At 45.4% G+C, this 18929-nt stretch overlaps 1 protein-coding gene and 1 long non-coding RNA gene across 11 annotated transcripts in view; one reads left to right on the forward strand and one right to left on the reverse strand.

The window, feature by feature from the left end:
• The window catches only part of PNPLA4 (patatin like phospholipase domain containing 4), a 32468-nt gene extending 31457 nt beyond the window's left edge, over positions 1-1011 (reverse strand). The window contains exon 1 of one of the 7 annotated variants that reach the window (XM_045472810.1): positions 747-1011. In XM_045472810.1, coding sequence (XP_045328766.1) covers positions 747-918 — 172 coding nt within the window. In that variant the 5' untranslated portion in view covers positions 919-1011. Of the gene's footprint in view, positions 1-13; positions 232-312; positions 434-656 lie in introns of those variants that run through there. The other 6 variants (XM_045472812.1, XM_045472811.1, XM_045472814.1 and 3 more) reach the window with 6 other exon arrangements.
• LOC123595302 overlaps positions 493-18929 on the forward strand; it is a 546512-nt gene continuing 528075 nt past the window's right edge. For 2 of the 4 annotated variants that reach the window (XR_006711121.1, XR_006711124.1), the window contains exons 1-2: positions 919-2082; positions 18030-18195. This is a non-coding gene — a long non-coding RNA (uncharacterized LOC123595302). Of the gene's footprint in view, positions 613-918; positions 2083-18029; positions 18196-18929 lie in introns of those variants that run through there. The other 2 variants (XR_006711122.1, XR_006711123.1) reach the window with 2 other exon arrangements.

Below are 18929 nucleotides of genomic sequence, written 5' to 3' on the forward strand. Positions count from 1 at the left end.
TCGAATGAGGCACCTGGCCTGGGCCTCGAATTTAGGAACCTGAGACCACCCTTGTGTGCGGGAGGAGGCTCAGCCTAACCGCAGTCGAGCCCCGGGGTTGGTTTACTATCTGCAAAGTGGAGTGGGGGCACTCCGTATCGGGGAGGCCGGCCGGTGCAGGCCCTGCTTCCGTCTGCCGCCAGGGGGCGGTGGCGTGGGGATCGCCGCCACACGAGACAGGGTTCTGGGGCCCAGCTCCGACCCACCCACCCGGGGGAGCGACCTCCAGGGGCTGGAGTCCGCCCCGCGCCCGCCCTGAGCTCCGGACCCTACCAATGCAGGCCTGAGGCACTTCCATGTTGAGCGGCCCCCTTAACCGGAAGGCGGGGCCTGGCCTTCACTCAACAAGGCCCCGCCCATCAGGGCTGGCCCACGCTCGCGGCGCGCCTGCCCAGGAAGGTCTCGTGAAGGGGTCGGGGCGGAGCTACGCGCGCGGCGCGCCGAAGCCGTCAGACTAACGCAGGTCTCCCTCCGCCTCCCCGCCTCCCGCGGCCCCGCCCACGCTATTTAAACCACTGGACTCAACATGGCGGCGCGCACTCGGACGCTGGACCCGGGCGTCCCCGGACGCGGGTAAGCGGCGACACTTTCGTCCCCAGTCCTGCTGTCTCCCATACCTAGCGATGCGTTGTAGTCCCTCTGCGCTTTTTAGCTGACCCCTCGCTTGCGAGCTCACTGACCCTGAACGACCCTCAGCCGCTACGCACCGGAAGCGCTTGGCCCTCTTCGCGGCTGTCTCCCGGAAGTGGTTTTCCTCCTTTTCTCCCCATTCCCCTTTAGGGGCGGTCCTGCTGGCCCAAGGGGCGGGCTCCACGGGCGGTGTTGTGGCCGGACGCCTGGCTGCTCTTCAGCGCCCCTCTCTACTTGTTCCGTAGGCATTATTGGAAAGGCCGGACTGTGGCTTGGGGCAGCGTGCACAGCCTCAGGCTCCTTAGGCTTTGTGACCTTGCGCGGGTTGCCTCACCCCCGTGAACTTCTCCGCTGACAAACCTGCAAAGTGGGATGCTGAAGTGCAAGCTGGTGCTAAACCGTAAAGCTCGTGCCCCTCCCGCACAGGCCTTCAATAGATGGCCTCTGTTTCGTTTGCTGGCTCCGGATAGACTTGAGACCTGGTGGCCAAGCCGCTGGCATCCCCAGTGAGCCAGCTTCTCTGTCTAATCTGAGAAGAAGCGAGGCTGGAATTCCTGGTGGAAGGTTCTCCAGGTTCCCTTTGTCGAAGGACAGATTTACCCTGACCGCAGCTACTATAGGAGAATCTGAAACATGTGCCAGTGTCTTGGCCCGAAAGTGAAGGGTGGGGGGGGGGCTCCCCAAATGGCCTTCACGTTGGGCTTTTTCTTCCTCCGGCACTGGGGATGCCAGGCCCTGAGCCCACAGCGCTAGCTGTAAACCAGAGCCCCGGATGTGATGAGTGCGCAGATTTTGGTGTTCGTGCCCCTAAATAGCCTTCTGAGAGCGAGCGGGGGTCCTGAAGACACCCTAATGTCTAAGCCTAGTGCGACTCCGTTAGGTGAGGAGGTTTTCACTGCCCTTAAGAGTTTCGGGAAGGGAAGGTGAAGTGTACGTCGAGGAAATCGGGGAGGACGAGCTCTCCCTTCTTTCTTCCTTGCACCGCCCCGTAAGCGTGGTGGAGGGTGGTCCTGCCAGGAGAGCATCCTCCAGGAAGCCTCCTAGGAAGGAAGGCCCCCGGGCCTCCTATCGGGTGTCCTGAAGCAGCATCTGCCTTTCCAGAGCCCCCTGCTCCCTCCTCCCCCCATTGCTATGCACCCTGAAGCTTGTGAAACCCTGGTGTAGCTGGTGGGGTGACCTGGCTCCAGGTGACGTGGTAGCATTGCCAGTTCCCGGAGAGACCAAGTCCCCAGAGCCAGCCAGAGGCTGGGGCGGTGGTGAGATGGCAACTCTTTCCTGTGCGTGAGCACTGTCGGCAGGCTGCTTCAGAGCGCGCTGAAAACTCGGTCACTGGGCAGCCTGGATGAGCAGCATGACCACGGGAGCCTTCGCTTAAAGGAAACCTGAGATCCCACGCTGTTACCACACCTGCCGGTGAGTGAGATTCCTCGCCATTTGAGCGTCATGGCAAAAGCGTTCCAAAAGCTGCATAATTTAATTCTTACCGTTTTAGTGCTCGCTTCGGCAGGACATATACTAATTCTTACCGTTTTAAACTGTCTTAAAAACTAGTCTCTCGGGGCGCCTGGGTGGCGCAGTCGGTTAAGCGTCCGACTTCAGCCAGGTCACGATCTCGCGGTCCGTGAGTTCGAGCCCCGCGTCGGGCTCTGGGCTGATGGCTCAGAGCCTGGAGCCTGTTTCCGATTCTGTGTCTCCCTCTCTCTCTGCCCCTCCCCCGTTCATGCTCTGTCTCTCTCTGTCCCAAAAATAAATAAACGTTGAAAAAAAAAAATTAAAAAAAAAAAACTAGTCTCTCCTTTTTCTCTTCTACCCCATGGCATATTCTCATGCAGCTGATTCGAATAGCTCAGCAATCATGGGCGCCTGGGGGGCTCAGTTGGTTAAGTGTCCGACTCTTGCTGTGGCTCAGGTTTTGATCTCATGTTTCGTGAGCTGAAGCCCTGCATTGGGCTCTGTGCAGACAGTGCGGAGCCTGCTTGGGATTCTCTCTCTCTCTCTCTCTCTCTCTCTCTCTCAATAGATAAACTTAAAAAAAAAAATTCAGCTCCCCAAAGTAAGGAACAATGTAAGACCCGTTCACATTTGTTTTCATAATTTAAAGGCCCGCCATTAACACTCGGTGCATCATCAGTAAGTATGTGTTTTGGGTTGTTGCATTTAAGTGAATTACTCGTGTGAATATATAGTAACTTAATTGCCCTTTAAGAACATTTTTTACCAGTTCATTTGCTTCTTTTTGCTTCTCTATTTTCCTTCGTAATTTAGTTTTGAACTGGTTTATTGAGCCATTCATCAAACGTTCGTCAAGCATACGTTGTGTTCCAGATACTTTGCTGGTATAGGGCTTACAGAGTGGAGCAGAATGGAGTTCTCCCTCATCAGAAATGCTGGTTGTACGGACAGGGAGGCGGTTGATTTATAATTACAGAGACCTGATCCTGTGCAGGCCTGTGAACGCCCAGCTGCAGGGAAGGAAACGCTGCCCTCGGAGAGACCGCCCACGGGAGCACTTGGCAGGAAAGCCCAGGTGGAGACCTGCCTCTTCTTTCGCTGTGCCCAGCGTCCTCCCACAGCATTTTATCAACTGTGCCATAAAGACAGAGAAAGGGACAGGGTAAGGGGTACTTGTCACACCTCTGCCCCCAGGACAGGACGTCATCTCAGTATTTCTGAGTCTACCCTCTTCTTCCAGTGTACTCTCCCGTCGTAGGCTCTGGCTCTGGAGTTCTGTCTTGTCCAGTAAGAGAGCGGACGCAGGCTTGGACTGCAAAAGAGGGTAATGTCCAGGAAGAGACAAGAGCCCTGAGGAAGGGTCCTGGCTCTGTTTCTATTATTATTTTTACAAGCGTGATAGACGTGCAGAAAGAGACGTTGAAACCGTGAACATTAACTCATGGGCGTGGGGGAAAGGAGGTCTTGAAGGTATGCGGTGTTAGGGGTTTGGGTCAATACAAAACAAAATCCTGGTGCCGGGCAGATGGTTGTTCACGGCAGTCGTGAGGCGCCCGGTCTCTTGGTCTTAGCCGGCCTAGGGGGTGAGACAAATAGAGCATGCTGCCTCAGGGCCAACAAGGCACCTGACTTTTGCTAATTAGCTCCCCTCCGGGCAACCTCGTCTAAAGTCCTCTTTACCTATCGTGGTCCTTTCTTCCTGTGAAGCATATTCTCATGCAGCTGATTTGAAAGCTCAGCAATCATGGGCGCCTGGGGGGCTCAGTTGGTTAAGTGTCCGACTTTTGCTGTGGCTCAGGTTTTGATCTCATGTTTCGTGAGCTCAAGCCCTGCATTGGGCTCTGTGCTGACAGTGCGGAGCCTGCTTGGGATTCTCTCTCTCTCTCTCTCTCTCTCTCTCTCTCAGTAAATAGATAAACTTAAAAAAAAAAAACAAAACACACAGCTTTCTGCTGTTGTACTAAGTTGGGGGGCACTTCTGCCCTGACTACTTATTTTGATTACCTCACCTTGGAAGCCTTCATCCTGAGGCTTCCTGTCCCTATACCTTTTCTGTCCTGGGGGCCCTTTGCCTTATTTGCCTAATCTCGCCTGCCTGATCTTGGAAGCCTTCATCCTGAGGCTTCTGGTTCCTATATGCCTTGTTAACTCATGGCTGCAAGCTCCGGGACCTTCTGAGCTCTTTCCCACACTCTCTGTGTACTGTGATGTCATTTTCCCATCTTGGCGTCTTACCGCATGTTAATACCTCTGTGGGACTGGCTCTCATTGCCTGGCAACAGCCTTGTCCTCTCTCCTTTTTGGTAACTCATCACCCCTGTCACCTCCTCCCAGAATCTTGCACACTGTTACTGATTTCAGGGCAGTGTGGCCACACTGTTGGAGTGCATAGCAGTGCCCTGTCCACGGGGGCGTCAGGTCCTAACGGTGGATGATGTTGGCACACCTTCCGTGCCTCGTGGAAGCGTCCCCTTGTTTAGAGAGCACCACAGAATTCAGAGAAGGGCACTTTTGCAGTCATGGCGCAGAACGTTCCATCCGAACCCAGGGAGGGACACTGGATGCCTTCCCAGGGATCCCCCCTCTCTGAGGAAGGACGTGAAGTCATCGATGAATGATTGCCCCTATGCAGAGGAAGGACGTGACGTCATCGATGAATGGCAGAGGGAGCCAGCCCTCACGTAAACGTGACTTCAGGGGAACCAGGGCTGAGGAAGACACAACCGGGGGTAGGCGTGACGGCATTTCTTGAGCCTGTGGGTGCAGCAGTGACCGTCTGTGGGTCACTCCCCCATTGCACTCACCCTTTTCTGTTTGCTTTCTTGAGGTACTTAGAACTCACTTTCTACGTCCTGCAAACAAGACGGTGTGACTAACAGACGTACTTCTTCCATTGCACCTGTTTTCTCTTTATTAGAAATTTGCGGGAAAAACTAATGCCTTGAAAGAGCACTGGGTGAATCCTTTCTAAATGGGAGAATATTGTTCCAAAAACTATTTGAATTATATGTGTAATATATGCGTATTCTTTCTTTTGCATGTATATAACAAAAGGCCTTTCTTTGACACCATAAAAACACAAAGTAGACATTCTTAAGTGTGATTTATTTATGATTGGATGCATCTAACAATATACACGTTCTTCTAAACACGGCATAGAAATTAAATATCAAGTTGTCTGTATGGCATAGAAATTAAATGTCAAGTTTCTATGAAAGACGTTTTTAAAATGTAACATTTATAAGCTTCATTTTGTTTAATTAAAATTTTGGGGGGCACATGGGTGGCTCATTCGGTTAAGCGTCTGACTTTAGGTCAGGTTGTGACCTCGCTGTCCATGAGTTCAAGCCCCGTGTCCGGCTCTGGGATGACAGCTCAGAGTCTGCAGCCTGCTTTGGATTCTGTGTCTCCCTCTCTCTGCTCCACCCCACTCACTGTTTCTCAAAAATGAATAAACATTAAAAAAATTTAAAAAAAATTTAAGCTTCCTTCTAGTTTAACACATTCCCAATATGTTATACATTTGCATTGACAAATAGGGATGGTGAAGATTCTCTGAGTGTTTCTACTATTGAGTCGGAATTAATTACACTACTTGTGGTTGATATTCTACATAAGCAGAAGATAGAGCAGGAGACGTTTGAAAATTTGCATACTTAAAAATATATTTTGTTGCAAAGAGGTTTCAATCTTTGATACGGAAGTGGTGGAATTGGGGCACCAAATGCATTACCGAGTCCTAATTTAAAAAAAAAAAATGATTTTTGGGAGAGCGCAAGCAGGAAGGGGCACAGAAAGGGGGACAGAGGATTCGAAGTGGGCTTGAATTCAGAAACCTCGAGATGATGACCTGAGCCAAACTTGGTTGCTCAACGGACTGAGCCACCCAGGCGCCCCAAGGTTACAAATATCTTGCAAAGCCCAATGAAACAAGATCTGTGTTTGCTGCCCCCTATACTTTGTTGCGAAACAGCTCTACCCTCGACTGGCCACAGTCGTGGTCCACAGTTCGTACAGGTGGATGGATGGACAGCATCCTTCTTACCGGCCTTCAAATGGTTTTCTTACAGTGGAGGAGATCATTAGGGAAATAACGTCAGTGTCAAATAAGTGAAATTGTTGAATGATAAGCAGAATGTCCGCGTTCGTGACTTCAGCTTCATTAATTTTACCAAAATGCTGTACTTTAATGCAGACCGCTGTGTTTATTATTGCCGCTGTTAGCAAAAGAAGCACCCTAATTGCTAGAACCTCCAATTATCTAATCACCTCATTTCAAGAGGACAAACTAAGGATTTCAGTCTCTTTTGGTTTTGCAAAATGACTTCTTTTCCTGAGCATCTACTTCATTTATTGACCTCCCTTGACATGCCGGTCCTTCATAAACACTGTCTTGTATAACTTTTACAACAATGGGGAAAGGGAAAACACATATAATGGGTGGAAATTTAGAAAGAAAACCATTTTCCCATATCCACACAGACGCAGAGATTATCAGCCGAGATCCCCGTCAGACCAGAATACCCGTGGTACACAGATCTGTCCTACACGGTTGGGAAAACGAATTAGTAAGTGCTCATGTACAAAAATGAATGAATAACATAGTAAGCTCTCATTAGGTGCTGAGGATTGTGCTATTTGGCAACCAAAGGTTTCAGAACCTTGTTTCTTCCTTCAGTTCTCTGGCCGGAATTTGTAACCGGTGTTTGTATTTAGATACTTAAAACTTTACTGAAAAATGGTAGAAGTCTTTAATGTGACCTATAGATTTGTGTATGGCATTTAGAGAACTTGTTTATATCTGGCAAAGAAAAAAAAAAAAAGCAAGTCTAGCAAGTAATTAAAGCTGCCCTTTCTCCATGTATCAATGACAGCAGTAACTCTTTCTGGTTATTTTTCCTGGAAGCTGTGTCACAAAGTAGGTTATTATAAAAAGAACGTAATTTCCAGTAGGAGCGACGTATGTCAGTGAGCAAGGTCTTAACTCAGAGAAATCATTTAGGTGATCATTTATCTTTATGCCTTTGTTCTTTGTTTTTTTTTTTTTTTTTTTAATGTTTATTTATTTTTGAGACAGAGAGAGACACAGCATGAGCAGGGAAGGGGCAGAGAGAGAGGGAGACATGGAATGTGAAGCAGGCTCCAGGCTCCGAGCTGTCAGCACAGAGCCCGACGTGGGGCTCGAACTCACGAACTGTGAGATCGTGACCTGAGCTGAAGTCGGACGCTTAACTGACTGAGCCACCCAGGCGCCCCTATGCCTTTGTTCTTTGAATAAACTTTATTTAGTGTTTAGTATATGACAAGGACTGCGCTAGGGATTAGGGGGTAAAATCTTAAGATAAACTTTCTGCCTTTAGTTCACTGTTTTTTAAAATTTTTTTTCTCTTGCTGGAATGTCCTTGCACATTTTTTTTTTTCTATTTTATTAAGCCCTATTTATTCTTCAAGGCCTAAATCAGGTGCTGCTGCCTCATTATATCGTTCAGTATTCACCATACCCTCCTCTTTGTTGGTCCACGAGGTGTTGCCATACCCTTTATAAGTTTTCATTTCAGTAGAGATGTAGTTGCTTCCACTGTGTTCAGAGTTCATTGGTAGGAAAGACTGGTGCTTCTTGGTTTTGCTGGCATCTAGTAAGTATAGACTAGTAAGTATAAGAGTTGGGAATCTTTTGTGGGCATGTTTCAGATAATCTAACTGGCTTAAGCAGGAAGAGAATTGCTGGTTAAAATAAGCTAGAAGTTTAGAGGTAGGGCTACCTGCAGGTATGGCTGGATCAAGCACTCAGTTTTCATTTTGTTTCATTGCACAGGCAGAGCATCCCCAAGAGGCTGCTGTGACCCCCCCCCCCCCCCCCACACATCCGCTTAGCCTATCAGTGGAAAAGCTCTTCCTTTACTGTCTTTCTTTCAGACTTAGAAAAAGACTCTGTTTTTATCACATGCATATCCGCATATCTCTGGAACAGTAATTGTGAGCAGCAAATTGTACTACAGATTTCCTGGTATCTGAAAGTGGAAACTCCCTATGAAATCTTTCATTATTAGCTGAAATGATGTGAGGCACAGAGGCAATTGCCATTAATTTATATAGAAAAAGGATTTGTCAATTCCCAGACCTAAAAAACCTGATATCTTAGGATACATCTCGCTAACAGATGCACAAAATATGTCAAGACAAAGCACAGATGCTCACAGACGTGACTCAGTGAGCATGTGCCGTGCAAGAAACGGACAGGTAGATGGAACCATTCCAAAGTCTGCACTTGCCTGGGCACGCCTCCTTAGGAAGAGGCGGGCAGTTCTACATCGACGTATCCACTTCAGTGTTCGATAAATACCTGTTGAATTAAATACAAGTAAACGTGCAGGTATGATCTCTATATAAGACAGGGGAAAAATTTATTTACTCCTCGACTAGATAAAGCTGCACAATACATACTCATCTTGTGACTATTCCCCCAAAGAAATAAGAACACAGCTGTGATGTTTGATGCCTTCAAAGGTTAGTTGCAGTATTAATTATGTTTGTACAGTAGATATTACTTGGCATAAATGTTGTTAAGCCCTGAATTAGCTATAGTATTGTTTGGCTTTTTTTTGAGTTATATGGGATATTTGGGGTGTTGCTCATCAAGTCAGTGTAAATGGAGGGAAATGTTTCCCTGTGATAAATTCCCCTGTAGGAAGGTGTGGGGCTCAGAGCTGTAGCAAGATCTTAATGTTTATTTATTTTTGAGAGGGAGAGATAGAGTGCAAGCAGGGGAGGGGCAGAGAGGGAGACACAGAATCCGAAGCAGGCTCCAGGCTCCCGGCTCCCAGCTGTCCACATAGACCCCCACCCAGGGCCCGAACTCAACAACTGTGAGATCATGACCTGAACAGAAGTTGGATGCCTAACTGACTGAGCCACCCAGGCATCCCAAGCGAGATCTTACCTTACACTTAGCGTTAAAGAAATAGATGCTAGCGAATGTTTGTTTTTGACAGCAATGACGAAAATGACAATGCCCTTCTACCAAAAACATTTTGCAGAATAGGAAGCAATTCCAAATGTCTTTTCATCTCTAATTTTCAAGCACTTTGAAAAAGCGTATGGTTGCCATTGAGTGAGTGCTCACTGAACATCTTGTATTTTATTTTAAAACCATAAATAGATACACAATTCACAAACTTTCAAAAACATTCTTTACAACGACTTCAAAAATTTCTAGGATAAAAGTGACATCCCCAACTATACAGATGGATTCCCTGTTTGGAAAACTACAAAATGAACAGGTAAAATGGGTCAGCAATCTGAAATGAGGAGCACCTGGGTGGCTCAGTCGGTTAAGCATCCGGCTTCGGCTCGGGTCACCATCTCATGGTTTGTGGGTTCGAGCCCCATGTCGGGCTCTGTCGCTGACAGCTCAGAGCCTGAAACCTGCTTCAGATTCTCTGTCTCCCACTCTCTTTGCTCCTCCCTCACTTGTTCTCTGTCTCTCAAAAGTAAGCATTGAAAAAAATTTATAAAAAAAAAATCTGAAATGGAAGTCAAAGTGAAATTTTGAAAGGACCCAGCCTGACATGTAAAAGACAGTTGTAAGTTCAAGATCTCCTATTATGGTTTGGATTTTCAGCACACATGCCACAGAGCAGGAACTAGGAAAATGTGGGAGCACGACGGGGTAGTATTTGTTGAATTATATGGACTGATGCAATTTTCCGTGCAGGGGAAAAACATCCCCGAGTTCTGATGAACTGTCCTAGATCCCTGTGGGCATACGTACTTAAAATAATGAAAACACAAAATCCATTCTCTTCATAGGAAAGATGGCAAGTTCAGGTCACTCCGACAACATCCCATCACCTAGGGAAGTCTACCTCCCGTGTGCTGGCCTCATGCTTGTTTTGTGTTTGTAAATTTCTCATGCAAGGCAATTAGCTGTACCTGTGTTGTCGTTTTAAGCACCAGGCTTTCTTTCCAGTACCTTATTCTCTCTCTCTTCACCTTGGAGTACATTATCCCACTCTTGGCATACTTTGAAAGTGCCATATTAAGAAAGTAAGCTTTTTATAGTGTAGTCCTTGAGTAGCTGCAGATTCACATCTCAAAAAGCAACTATAAATGTAGAACACACTCCATATGGACCATCAATTTAAGGGTCTTCAAAAGACTTTGTAACTCTGAAGTGTAATTTTCCTTTAACTTCATGTACATATACTCCAAGTTTTATTTATTTAATTCAATTTTGATTAAAAAACTTGGGGCACTGGGTAACTCAGATGGTTAAGCGTCCGACTTCGGCTCAGGTCGTGATCTCACAGTTCGTGGGTTCGAGCCCCACGTCAGGCTCTTTGCTGACAGCTTGGAGCCTGGAGCCTGCTTCAGATTCTGTGTCTCCCCCTCTCTCTGCCCCTCCCCTTCTCTCTCTCTCTCTCTCTCTCTCAAAAATAATACTAAAAAAATTAAAAAAAAAATAAACCTAATTGTGGTACAGTTAACATACAGTGTTCTGTATTAACTTCAGGTGCACAATACAGTGATTCAGTAGCTATTCCGTACATTACCCAGTGGTCATCATGATAGCTATTCTTCATACCCTTCACTTATTTCCCCCATCCTTCCACCCACTGCCCCTCTGGTGACCACCTGTTTGTTCTCTGTATGTAAGAATCTTTTTCTTACTTTGTCTCTTTTTCTTTGTTCATTTGTTTTGTTACCTTTTTTTTTTTTTTTTTAATTTATTTATATTTGAGAGACAGGGCGAGGGGCAGAGAGAGAGAGAGAGAGAGAGAATATCCCAAGCGGGTCCCGCACTGGCAGTGCAGAGCCGGGTGATGGGCTCAACCTCATGAAACCGGGAGATCATGACCTAAGCCGAAACAAAGAGTTGAACACTTAACCCACTGAGCCGCCCAGGCGCCCCTGTTTTGTTGCTTAACTTCGACATGGAATGAAATCATATGGTGTTTGTCTTTCTATGACTTACTTCATTTGGAATTATATTCTGCAGATTCATCTTTGTTGTTGCAAATGGCAAGATTTCATTCTTTTTTGTAGGTGAGTGCTATTTCATTGTATACATAGCACGTCTTCTTGCCATTCACCCGTCGGCGGACCTTGGGCTGCTTCCATAATTTGCCAGTTATAAATAGTACTGCCATAAACATAGGGATGCATATATCTTTTTGAATTAATGTTTTTGTATTTTTTTACAGGTTAGTCTTAAAAGTAATCTTTATACTCAGCATGGAACTCGAACTCACAACCTTGTTTGTATTCTTTGGGTAAATACCCTGTAGTGGGATTATCGCATCATATAGCAATTGTATTTTTAATTTTTTTTTTTTAATTTTTTTTTCAACGTTTATTTATTTTTGGGACAGAGAGAGATAGAGCATGAACGTGGGAGGGGCAGAGAGAGAGGGAGACACAGAATCAGAAACAGGCTCCAGGCTCTGAGCCATCAGCCCAGAGCCTGACGCGGGGCTCGAACTCCCGGACCGCGAGATCGTGACCTGGCTGAAGTCGGACGCTTAACCGACTGCGCCACCCAGGCGCCCCTGTATTTTTAATTTTTAAAAAATGTTTATATTTGAGAGAGAGAGAGAGTGCACGCGCGTGAAGGGGGGAGGGGGACACAGAATCGGAAACCAGCTCCAGGCTCTAAGTTGTCAGCACAGAGCCTGGTGCAGTGCTTGAACTCACTTGTTCTCACATCATGACCTGAACTGAAGTCGGAGATTTAACTGACTGAGCCACCCAGGCGCCCCTCCACTTTTGATTTTTTTGAAGAACTTCCAGAATGTTTTTCACAGTGGTTGCACCAGTTTGCGTTCCCACCAACGGTGCACAGGGGTTCCCTTTTCTCCGTACTCTTGCCAACAGTTGTTGTTTCTTGTGTTTTCCTTTTAGTCATTCTGACAGATGTGAAGTAATATTTCATTGTGGTTTTGATTTGTATTTCCCTGATGATGAGTGAGGTTGAGCATCTTATGTGTTGGTTGGCCGTCTGGATGTCGTCTTTGGAATAATGTCTATTCAGGTTCTCTGCCCATTTTTTAATTGGATCATTTGGGGGTTTTTTGTGTGTGTGTTTGAATTATGTAAGTTCTTTACATGTATTTTGGATACTAACCCTTTATTAGGGATGTCATTTGCAAATATCTTCTCCCGTTGAGTATGTTGTCTTTTACTTTTGTTGGTTGTTTCCTTGCTGTGCAGAACCTGTTTATTTTTATTTTTATTTTTTAATGTTTGCTTATTTTTGAGAGAGAGAGTGCACGCATGTGCACGAGCAGGGGGCAGGGGGCAGAGAGGGAGAAAGAGGTTCCAAAGAGGGCTCCGAGGTGACGGCAGAGAGCTGGATGTAGGGCTGAAACCCACGAATCCAGAGATCACAACCTGTTGTACTCTCAAGAGACTGAGCCACCCACATGCCCCTGAAGGTTTTTATTTTGATGTCGTCTCCATAGTTTAATTTTGCTTTTTTTTCCCATCGCCTCAGGAGACATATCTAGAAAAATGTTCCTACGGCCAAAGTCAGAGGTATTAGCACCTGTGCTGTATTCTAGGATTTTTATGGATTCAGCTCTCACATTTGGGTTCTTAATCCATTTTGAGTTTATTTTTGTGTGTGGTGTAAGAAAGTGGTCAGGTTTCATTCGTTTGTATGTTGCTGTCCAGTTTTCCCAGCACCATTTGTTGAAGAGACTTCTTCCCATTGTGTATTCTTGCCTCCTTGGTCAAAGATTAACCGACCATATAATGTGGGTTTATTTCTGGGCTCTTTATTGTGTTTTGTTTTTTTTTTTTTAATTTTTTTTTTTCAACGTTTATTTATTTTTGGGACAGAGAGAGACAGAGCATGAACGGGGGAGGGGCAGAGAGAGAGGGAGACACAGAATCGGAAACAGGCTCCAGGCTCTGAGCCGTCAGCCCAGAGCCTGACGCGGGGCTCAAACTCACGGACTGCGAGATCGTGGCCTGGCTGAAGTCGGACGCTTAACCGACTGCGCCACCCAGGGGCCCCTTTCTTTACTGTGTTCTGTTGACCCATGTGTCTGTTTTTGTGCCAGTACCATACTACTTGGATTAATACAGTTTTGTACTTTATCTTGAAAGCTGGGATTTGGATAACCTCCAGTTTTTTTCTTTTTCAAGATTGCTTTGGCTGTTTGGGGTGTTCTGTGCTTTCATACAAACTATTTATGTCTTTTCATTGGAGGCTTTAGTCCATTTACTTTCAAAGTAATTATTGGTAGATATCCATTTATTGTCATTTGTTACTTGTTTACGGTTTTTGTAGTTCTCTACTCCTTTCTTTGACTCTTTGCTCTCACATTTTTCTGGCTTTCTTTAGTGATATACTTCTTTTTATTTTTTGCCTGTCTATTACTGATTTTTTGATTTGTGGTTACCATTAGGTTTGTATATGACATACATATAGCACTCTGTTAAGTTGGTTAAGTTTGGACCCATTCTAAAAGGACTTAATTTTTACTCCCTCTCCCAATTTAGGTATGTAGTGTCATACTTTTCATCAATTTATTTTTTTGGATGTAAAAAATACTTGTACATTCTACTTTTCTTACTTCCTATGGGTTTTCCTTTCCATTCAAAGAGTCCTCTTTAACATTTCTTGTAGGGCTGGTTTAGTGGTGATGAATTCCTTTAACTTTTGTCTGGGAAACCCTGTATCTCTCCTTCTATTCTGAGTGAGAGCCTTGCTGGATAGAATATTCTTGGTTGCAGGTTTTTGTTTGTGTTTTGTTTTTGTTTTTAGCCCTTTGAATATATCCTGCTATTCCCTTCTGGCCTGCAGTTTCTGCTCAAAAATCAGCCGATAACCTTATGGGGTTTCCCTTGTAGGTATCTGCTTTCTTTTCTCTTGCTGCTTGAAAATTGTCTATCACTACTGTTTGCCTTTTTAATTACTTGTATCTTGGTGTGCACTGCTTTGGGTAGATTTTTTTAAAAATTTCTTTTAGTGTTTATTTTTGAGAGAGAGAGAGAGCACGAGCAGGACAGGAATAGAGAGAGGGAGACACAGAATCGGAAGCAGGCTCCAGGCTCCGAGCTGAGCTGTCAGGACAGACCCCGACGCAGGGCTCAAACTCACAGAGTGGGAGATCATGACCTGAGCTGAAGTCGGATGCTTAACCGATGGAGCCACCCAGGCACCCCACACCTTGGGTACTTTTTGACGGGAGTTCTCTATCATTTTTTCTCTCTCCTGTTCAGCTTGGTTGCTTTCCATTACTCTGTCCTACAGGTTGATGACCCGTTCTTCTGCTTCTTCTGATTTACTATTTATTCCCTCTAGTGTACTTTTAATTTCAGTTACTGAGTTCTTCATCCCTGAATGGTTCTTTTTATTCAAACTTTATTTTTATTTATTTATTTTTCACGTACTTCAAATTTTAGGAAATTAGTTCAAATCCAAAGGTGACCATATATTTCTTCTTCCGTTTTAGGAAAAAATTGGATTTTTCAGTGTATAGAAACATTCATAAAGGGTGCCTGGGTGGCTCAGTCAGTTAAGTGTCCGACTTCAGCTCAGGTCATGATCTCGCAGTTTGTGAGTTTGAGCCCTGTGTCGGGCTCTGTGCTGACAGCTCAGAGCCTGGAGCCTGCTTTGGATTCTGTGTGTGTCTCTGTCTCTGTCCCTCCCATGCTCATGCTCTCTCTGTATCTCTCAATAGTAAATAAACGTTAAAAAAAATAAATAAGAAACATTCATAAGATAACATTTACATGTGATTAAGCTTAATTTCACCATTCTGTGAGCACAAATATTTAAGTTCATTTTCTTTATGTTATAAAGAAAAATAACATTTTTGCTTAATTTTTAGAAGATAAATACTTTTGTAACAATGTAGTCAAGCACATCAGCGACCACACTTTTACAGTACTTAAATTAACACCCACCCAGGCTATATTTTCATTACGTGTTGGCATGTAATTATTGAAATCATGGAATGTTTCCATTATTTACATGTATTCCTGATATTTGGTTCATGCCTCTTATTTTCTTTACTAGAATCGTAAATCATTGTGGTACCTTGTGCAATACAAAAACCCTCTGAATGTATTTTTTATTAGCTTTGTATTTTATGTCGTTAAGGGAAAACATAAGTGCTGTCCAACTTGTATTTGTGTTTATTTATTTAACACACTCTCGCATGGTGTTTGCACTTCGCCTCTCTCAAGCAACTTAGGAATACCAATGCAGGTAATATTCCTAAGAACGCCTTGAGTTGAGTCCCTACAGCGGCACCCGCCTTTTCAGGCTGGCTGACCAGCAGAAGGAGGCTCACTTTCTTGAGATCACTGACCATTAGCAGAGCCAGGATTCATTTGTCGACCGTGTTACCGTGCTGCTTCCCCAGTACCAGAGTCAAGGGTAGATGTCCACTCACAGGTGTTCACAGTAGGCATTTTCACAAAGACATTCCATGACCAGAGTGAGAGGTGAAGCTAGCTGTCCAGCCGTACTTTCCCCGGATCTTTAGAGGCTCATCCTGCACCCAGTGAGGAAATGGGGATTCTCATGACTTAGACTTGGGGCCTCCTCCCTTCTCTCTCTGCACGTTCAAGCTAGGAGGCACCATCATGCCTAAATCTTCAGCGCAGCCTCCTGGCTGTGGCCTCCTCGTCAGGTGGTGTGATGATCTGAGGACTACTAATTTTGATAGGCTCCCCATAGATGCGGGGAAATTGGGATATAATTTAGGGCAAGTCCCTGCCTGTGCAAAGGGGGAAAGCCCATCCCACCCACCAGCACCGTTGAAGACTGGGAGAAGGAAAGCGCGACAATGACATAGGAAATCAGCATGCGAGGGGCGCTTGGATGGCTTAGTCGCTTAAGCGTCCGACTCTTGATTTCAGCTCAGGTCATGATCTCACGGTTTGTGAGTTCGAGCCCCTCTTTGGGCTCTGTGCTGACACCACAGAGCCTGCTTGGTGTTCTGTCTCCCCCTCTCTCTGCATCTCCTCTGCTTGCTCTCTATATGTCTCTCAGAATAAATTAAAAAAAAGAAAATCAGCATACTAATTCCTGGCATCCGTATTATTAGGAAAGGACAAGCAAGCAAATGCCTCCCAGGGAAGCCTAATGTGTAGCCAGGGTTGAAAACCACTGTTCTTGGAGATGTTCCCAATTTAGCCAGTGTGGGACCAGAGCCATAAGGAAGGTTTGGCACAAGGAGGTACCTGAATAGAGAGCCTGAGCTAAAATAAGCCTGGCGTGGTGATCAGAAAGCCTAGAAGCTTCCGTTCAGCCTGATGAGCAGTCATAGGAGGGCTAGGAGAATCAGGACCAGCCTGAGATTGGGATGCAGAGTCCTGGTGGCCTTTGAGAACCAGGACAAAAACCAGCATCGTGACCCTACTATCAGGAACAAAATTAACGCTCCACAATGCCAGAGGACACCTCAGTGAACCCCAGACCAGGAAGCAAACCCTGGCAGCATAGACCAAGGCAGAGCCTGCCACTCGATCAGAACTTCCATCTGTATTTGCACCAACAAGTCCCAGGAACAGGCTGGATACAATCTGCAGGGTCCAATGCGGGAGGAAAACACAAGAACTCTTGTTCAAAAAGCAGGGGGGAAGTGCCATTCAAAACCTTTTCCATATCTCCACGGTCTACCTCTCTCAACTCATCATAGAGTGTATTGTTTGCTATTTCATGTCTTTCTAAATGAAGAAAAACTAAAATTTTAAGTTACCGGCATGAATTTTATTATTCGTGTTGACATCGCATAATGCCCAGTGCTGTTAGTTTACAGCCTGCTTCGGATGCTTTGGCCCCCCCGCCCTGACACCTCCCCCACTTTTGCTGTCTCTCTCTTAAAAAAACATTAAAAAAAGGGGTGCCGGGTTGGCTCAGTTAGTAGAACATGTGACATCTTGGGGTTGTAAGTTCAAGCCCCATGTTGGGTGTAGATGTTACTTAATAAAACCTTTTTTAAAGCATTTTTTTTTTTTTTTTTTATTTTGAGAGAGAGAGAGCGCGCACACGCACATTGGCGAACAGGGGAGTGACAGAGAGAGAGAATCTCAAGTGGGACTCCATCTCATGGACGATGAGATTATGACCTGAGCTGAAACCAAGGGTCAGACGCTCAACCTGTTGACTTACCCAGGGGCCCCAAAAATAAGATCTTAAAAAAAAAATCTTAAGCAAACACAAGTTGAAAGATAAAATTATTACGAATTTCAGAATGGTGATCTTTAAATGTGGGTCCTTCTGGGCCTGGGGCCCATCAAGTAAATCTTGCTCGAAATACTCTTCTGTATACTCAGATGTTATCTTCGAAGAACAGGGGAGAGAGGACATTTTCTGCTACACCTGAAATGAGACTGTCTTGATTATTGGATCCTACTTTATACATTGAAAGACTGAAATAATTACCTCTTAAAAATTATGTTCCCGAGATTCACTGCATTAGTTAAGATCCCATTGGTTGCTGAGAGAAAAAGTGAAAGTCATTATATATGTTAAAAAAATTATTTTTAGAATAGGGACCCAGGGAGGGGCTCTGGTTGGCTCAGCTGGTTAAGCATCCGACTTTGGCTCAGGTCATGCATGATCTCACGTTTGGTGAATTCAAGCCCCGCGTCAGGCTCTATGCTGACAGCTCAGAGCCTGGAGCCTGCTTCAGAGTCTGTGTCTCCCTCTCTCTCTACCCCTCCCCTGCTCCTGCTGTGTTTCCCTCTCTGTTTCAAAAATAAATAAACATTGAAAAAAATTTAAGAATATGAAGCTAGGGAAAGATGGAAGTGTAGAGTATGGACACTAGGAAGGGAAATCCCTCAGACACCACACCTCTGCTTTGGATTGCCAGGCTCTTGTGGATTCACATCGGCATGTTTTATTTTCTTTTGTCTCAGGAGATCCACTTTCTTTGTTTCTCAAGGTGCACGTGGCTGGATGTGGGAGCCCCTCAGTTGGGAAGTTTACATTGCCTCAGTCCCAGCAGACGGCACTAAGGATAGCTGTTCTTCTGGTGGAGAGAACATATGATTGGTCAGCTATACATCTGGATCCGTCTCTGGTCCAACCAGTGATCACTGATGAGGTAGGTACCAAGGTCTGGAAGCTCCTGGGCTGGACAGGCGCTCCTGAAATTTTGTACGGTGCCCTTTGTAGTTGATTAAATGTTCTGTGCATGAAAATAGTAAGCGTTAATAACAACCAGCTAACATACTATGATACCCATACTATGTGCCAGACTCTTTGCTGACCGTATATTCCCCATCTCAGTCCCCACAATAAATGCTCAGGAGGACATAGAGTGGTCTCACAGACCCACTAAGACACTTTTCCCAGATGATCTGGACAATAAGCAAAGGAAAGAAACCCAGGTTCATCTGTGCTCAGGGCTATATCGTTAACCGTTTCACTGGAACCTAATAAACAAAGGCTGGTCTTAGTGTATACTCTGTTGAAAAAACTGTCGTCACTCTTACCCTTTCCTTTTCCCCGTGGTTATACGTTGGCTGCTATCAAAGAGCTGAGGACACTTGTGATCCTTGATTTTGTTCAAGGAACTCAGTTAAAGTGATGGTAGCAATTAAGCAGAGCAGATTCTCAGAAATCGTTGCCCTTAGTTAATGAGTGACTTTCAGAAGAGTGGTCGTATATCCTCCAAGAGGATGTGCATAATAAAAATGGATGTCAGGTGGATCCGGCCTGCGTGCGGAAATAGGCTTCCCGGAATGTTCAGGATGCGTTTTGTTTTCTGTAAGTATTTGCAGACTGCCCCCTGCTGGCTGATGGAGGGGGACATTGCCCACCCCAGAAGGGTGTGAATGCC

Source organism: Leopardus geoffroyi, chromosome X (genome assembly GCF_018350155.1).
Source record: "Leopardus geoffroyi isolate Oge1 chromosome X, O.geoffroyi_Oge1_pat1.0, whole genome shotgun sequence".
Lineage (NCBI taxonomy): Eukaryota > Metazoa > Chordata > Mammalia > Carnivora > Felidae > Leopardus > Leopardus geoffroyi.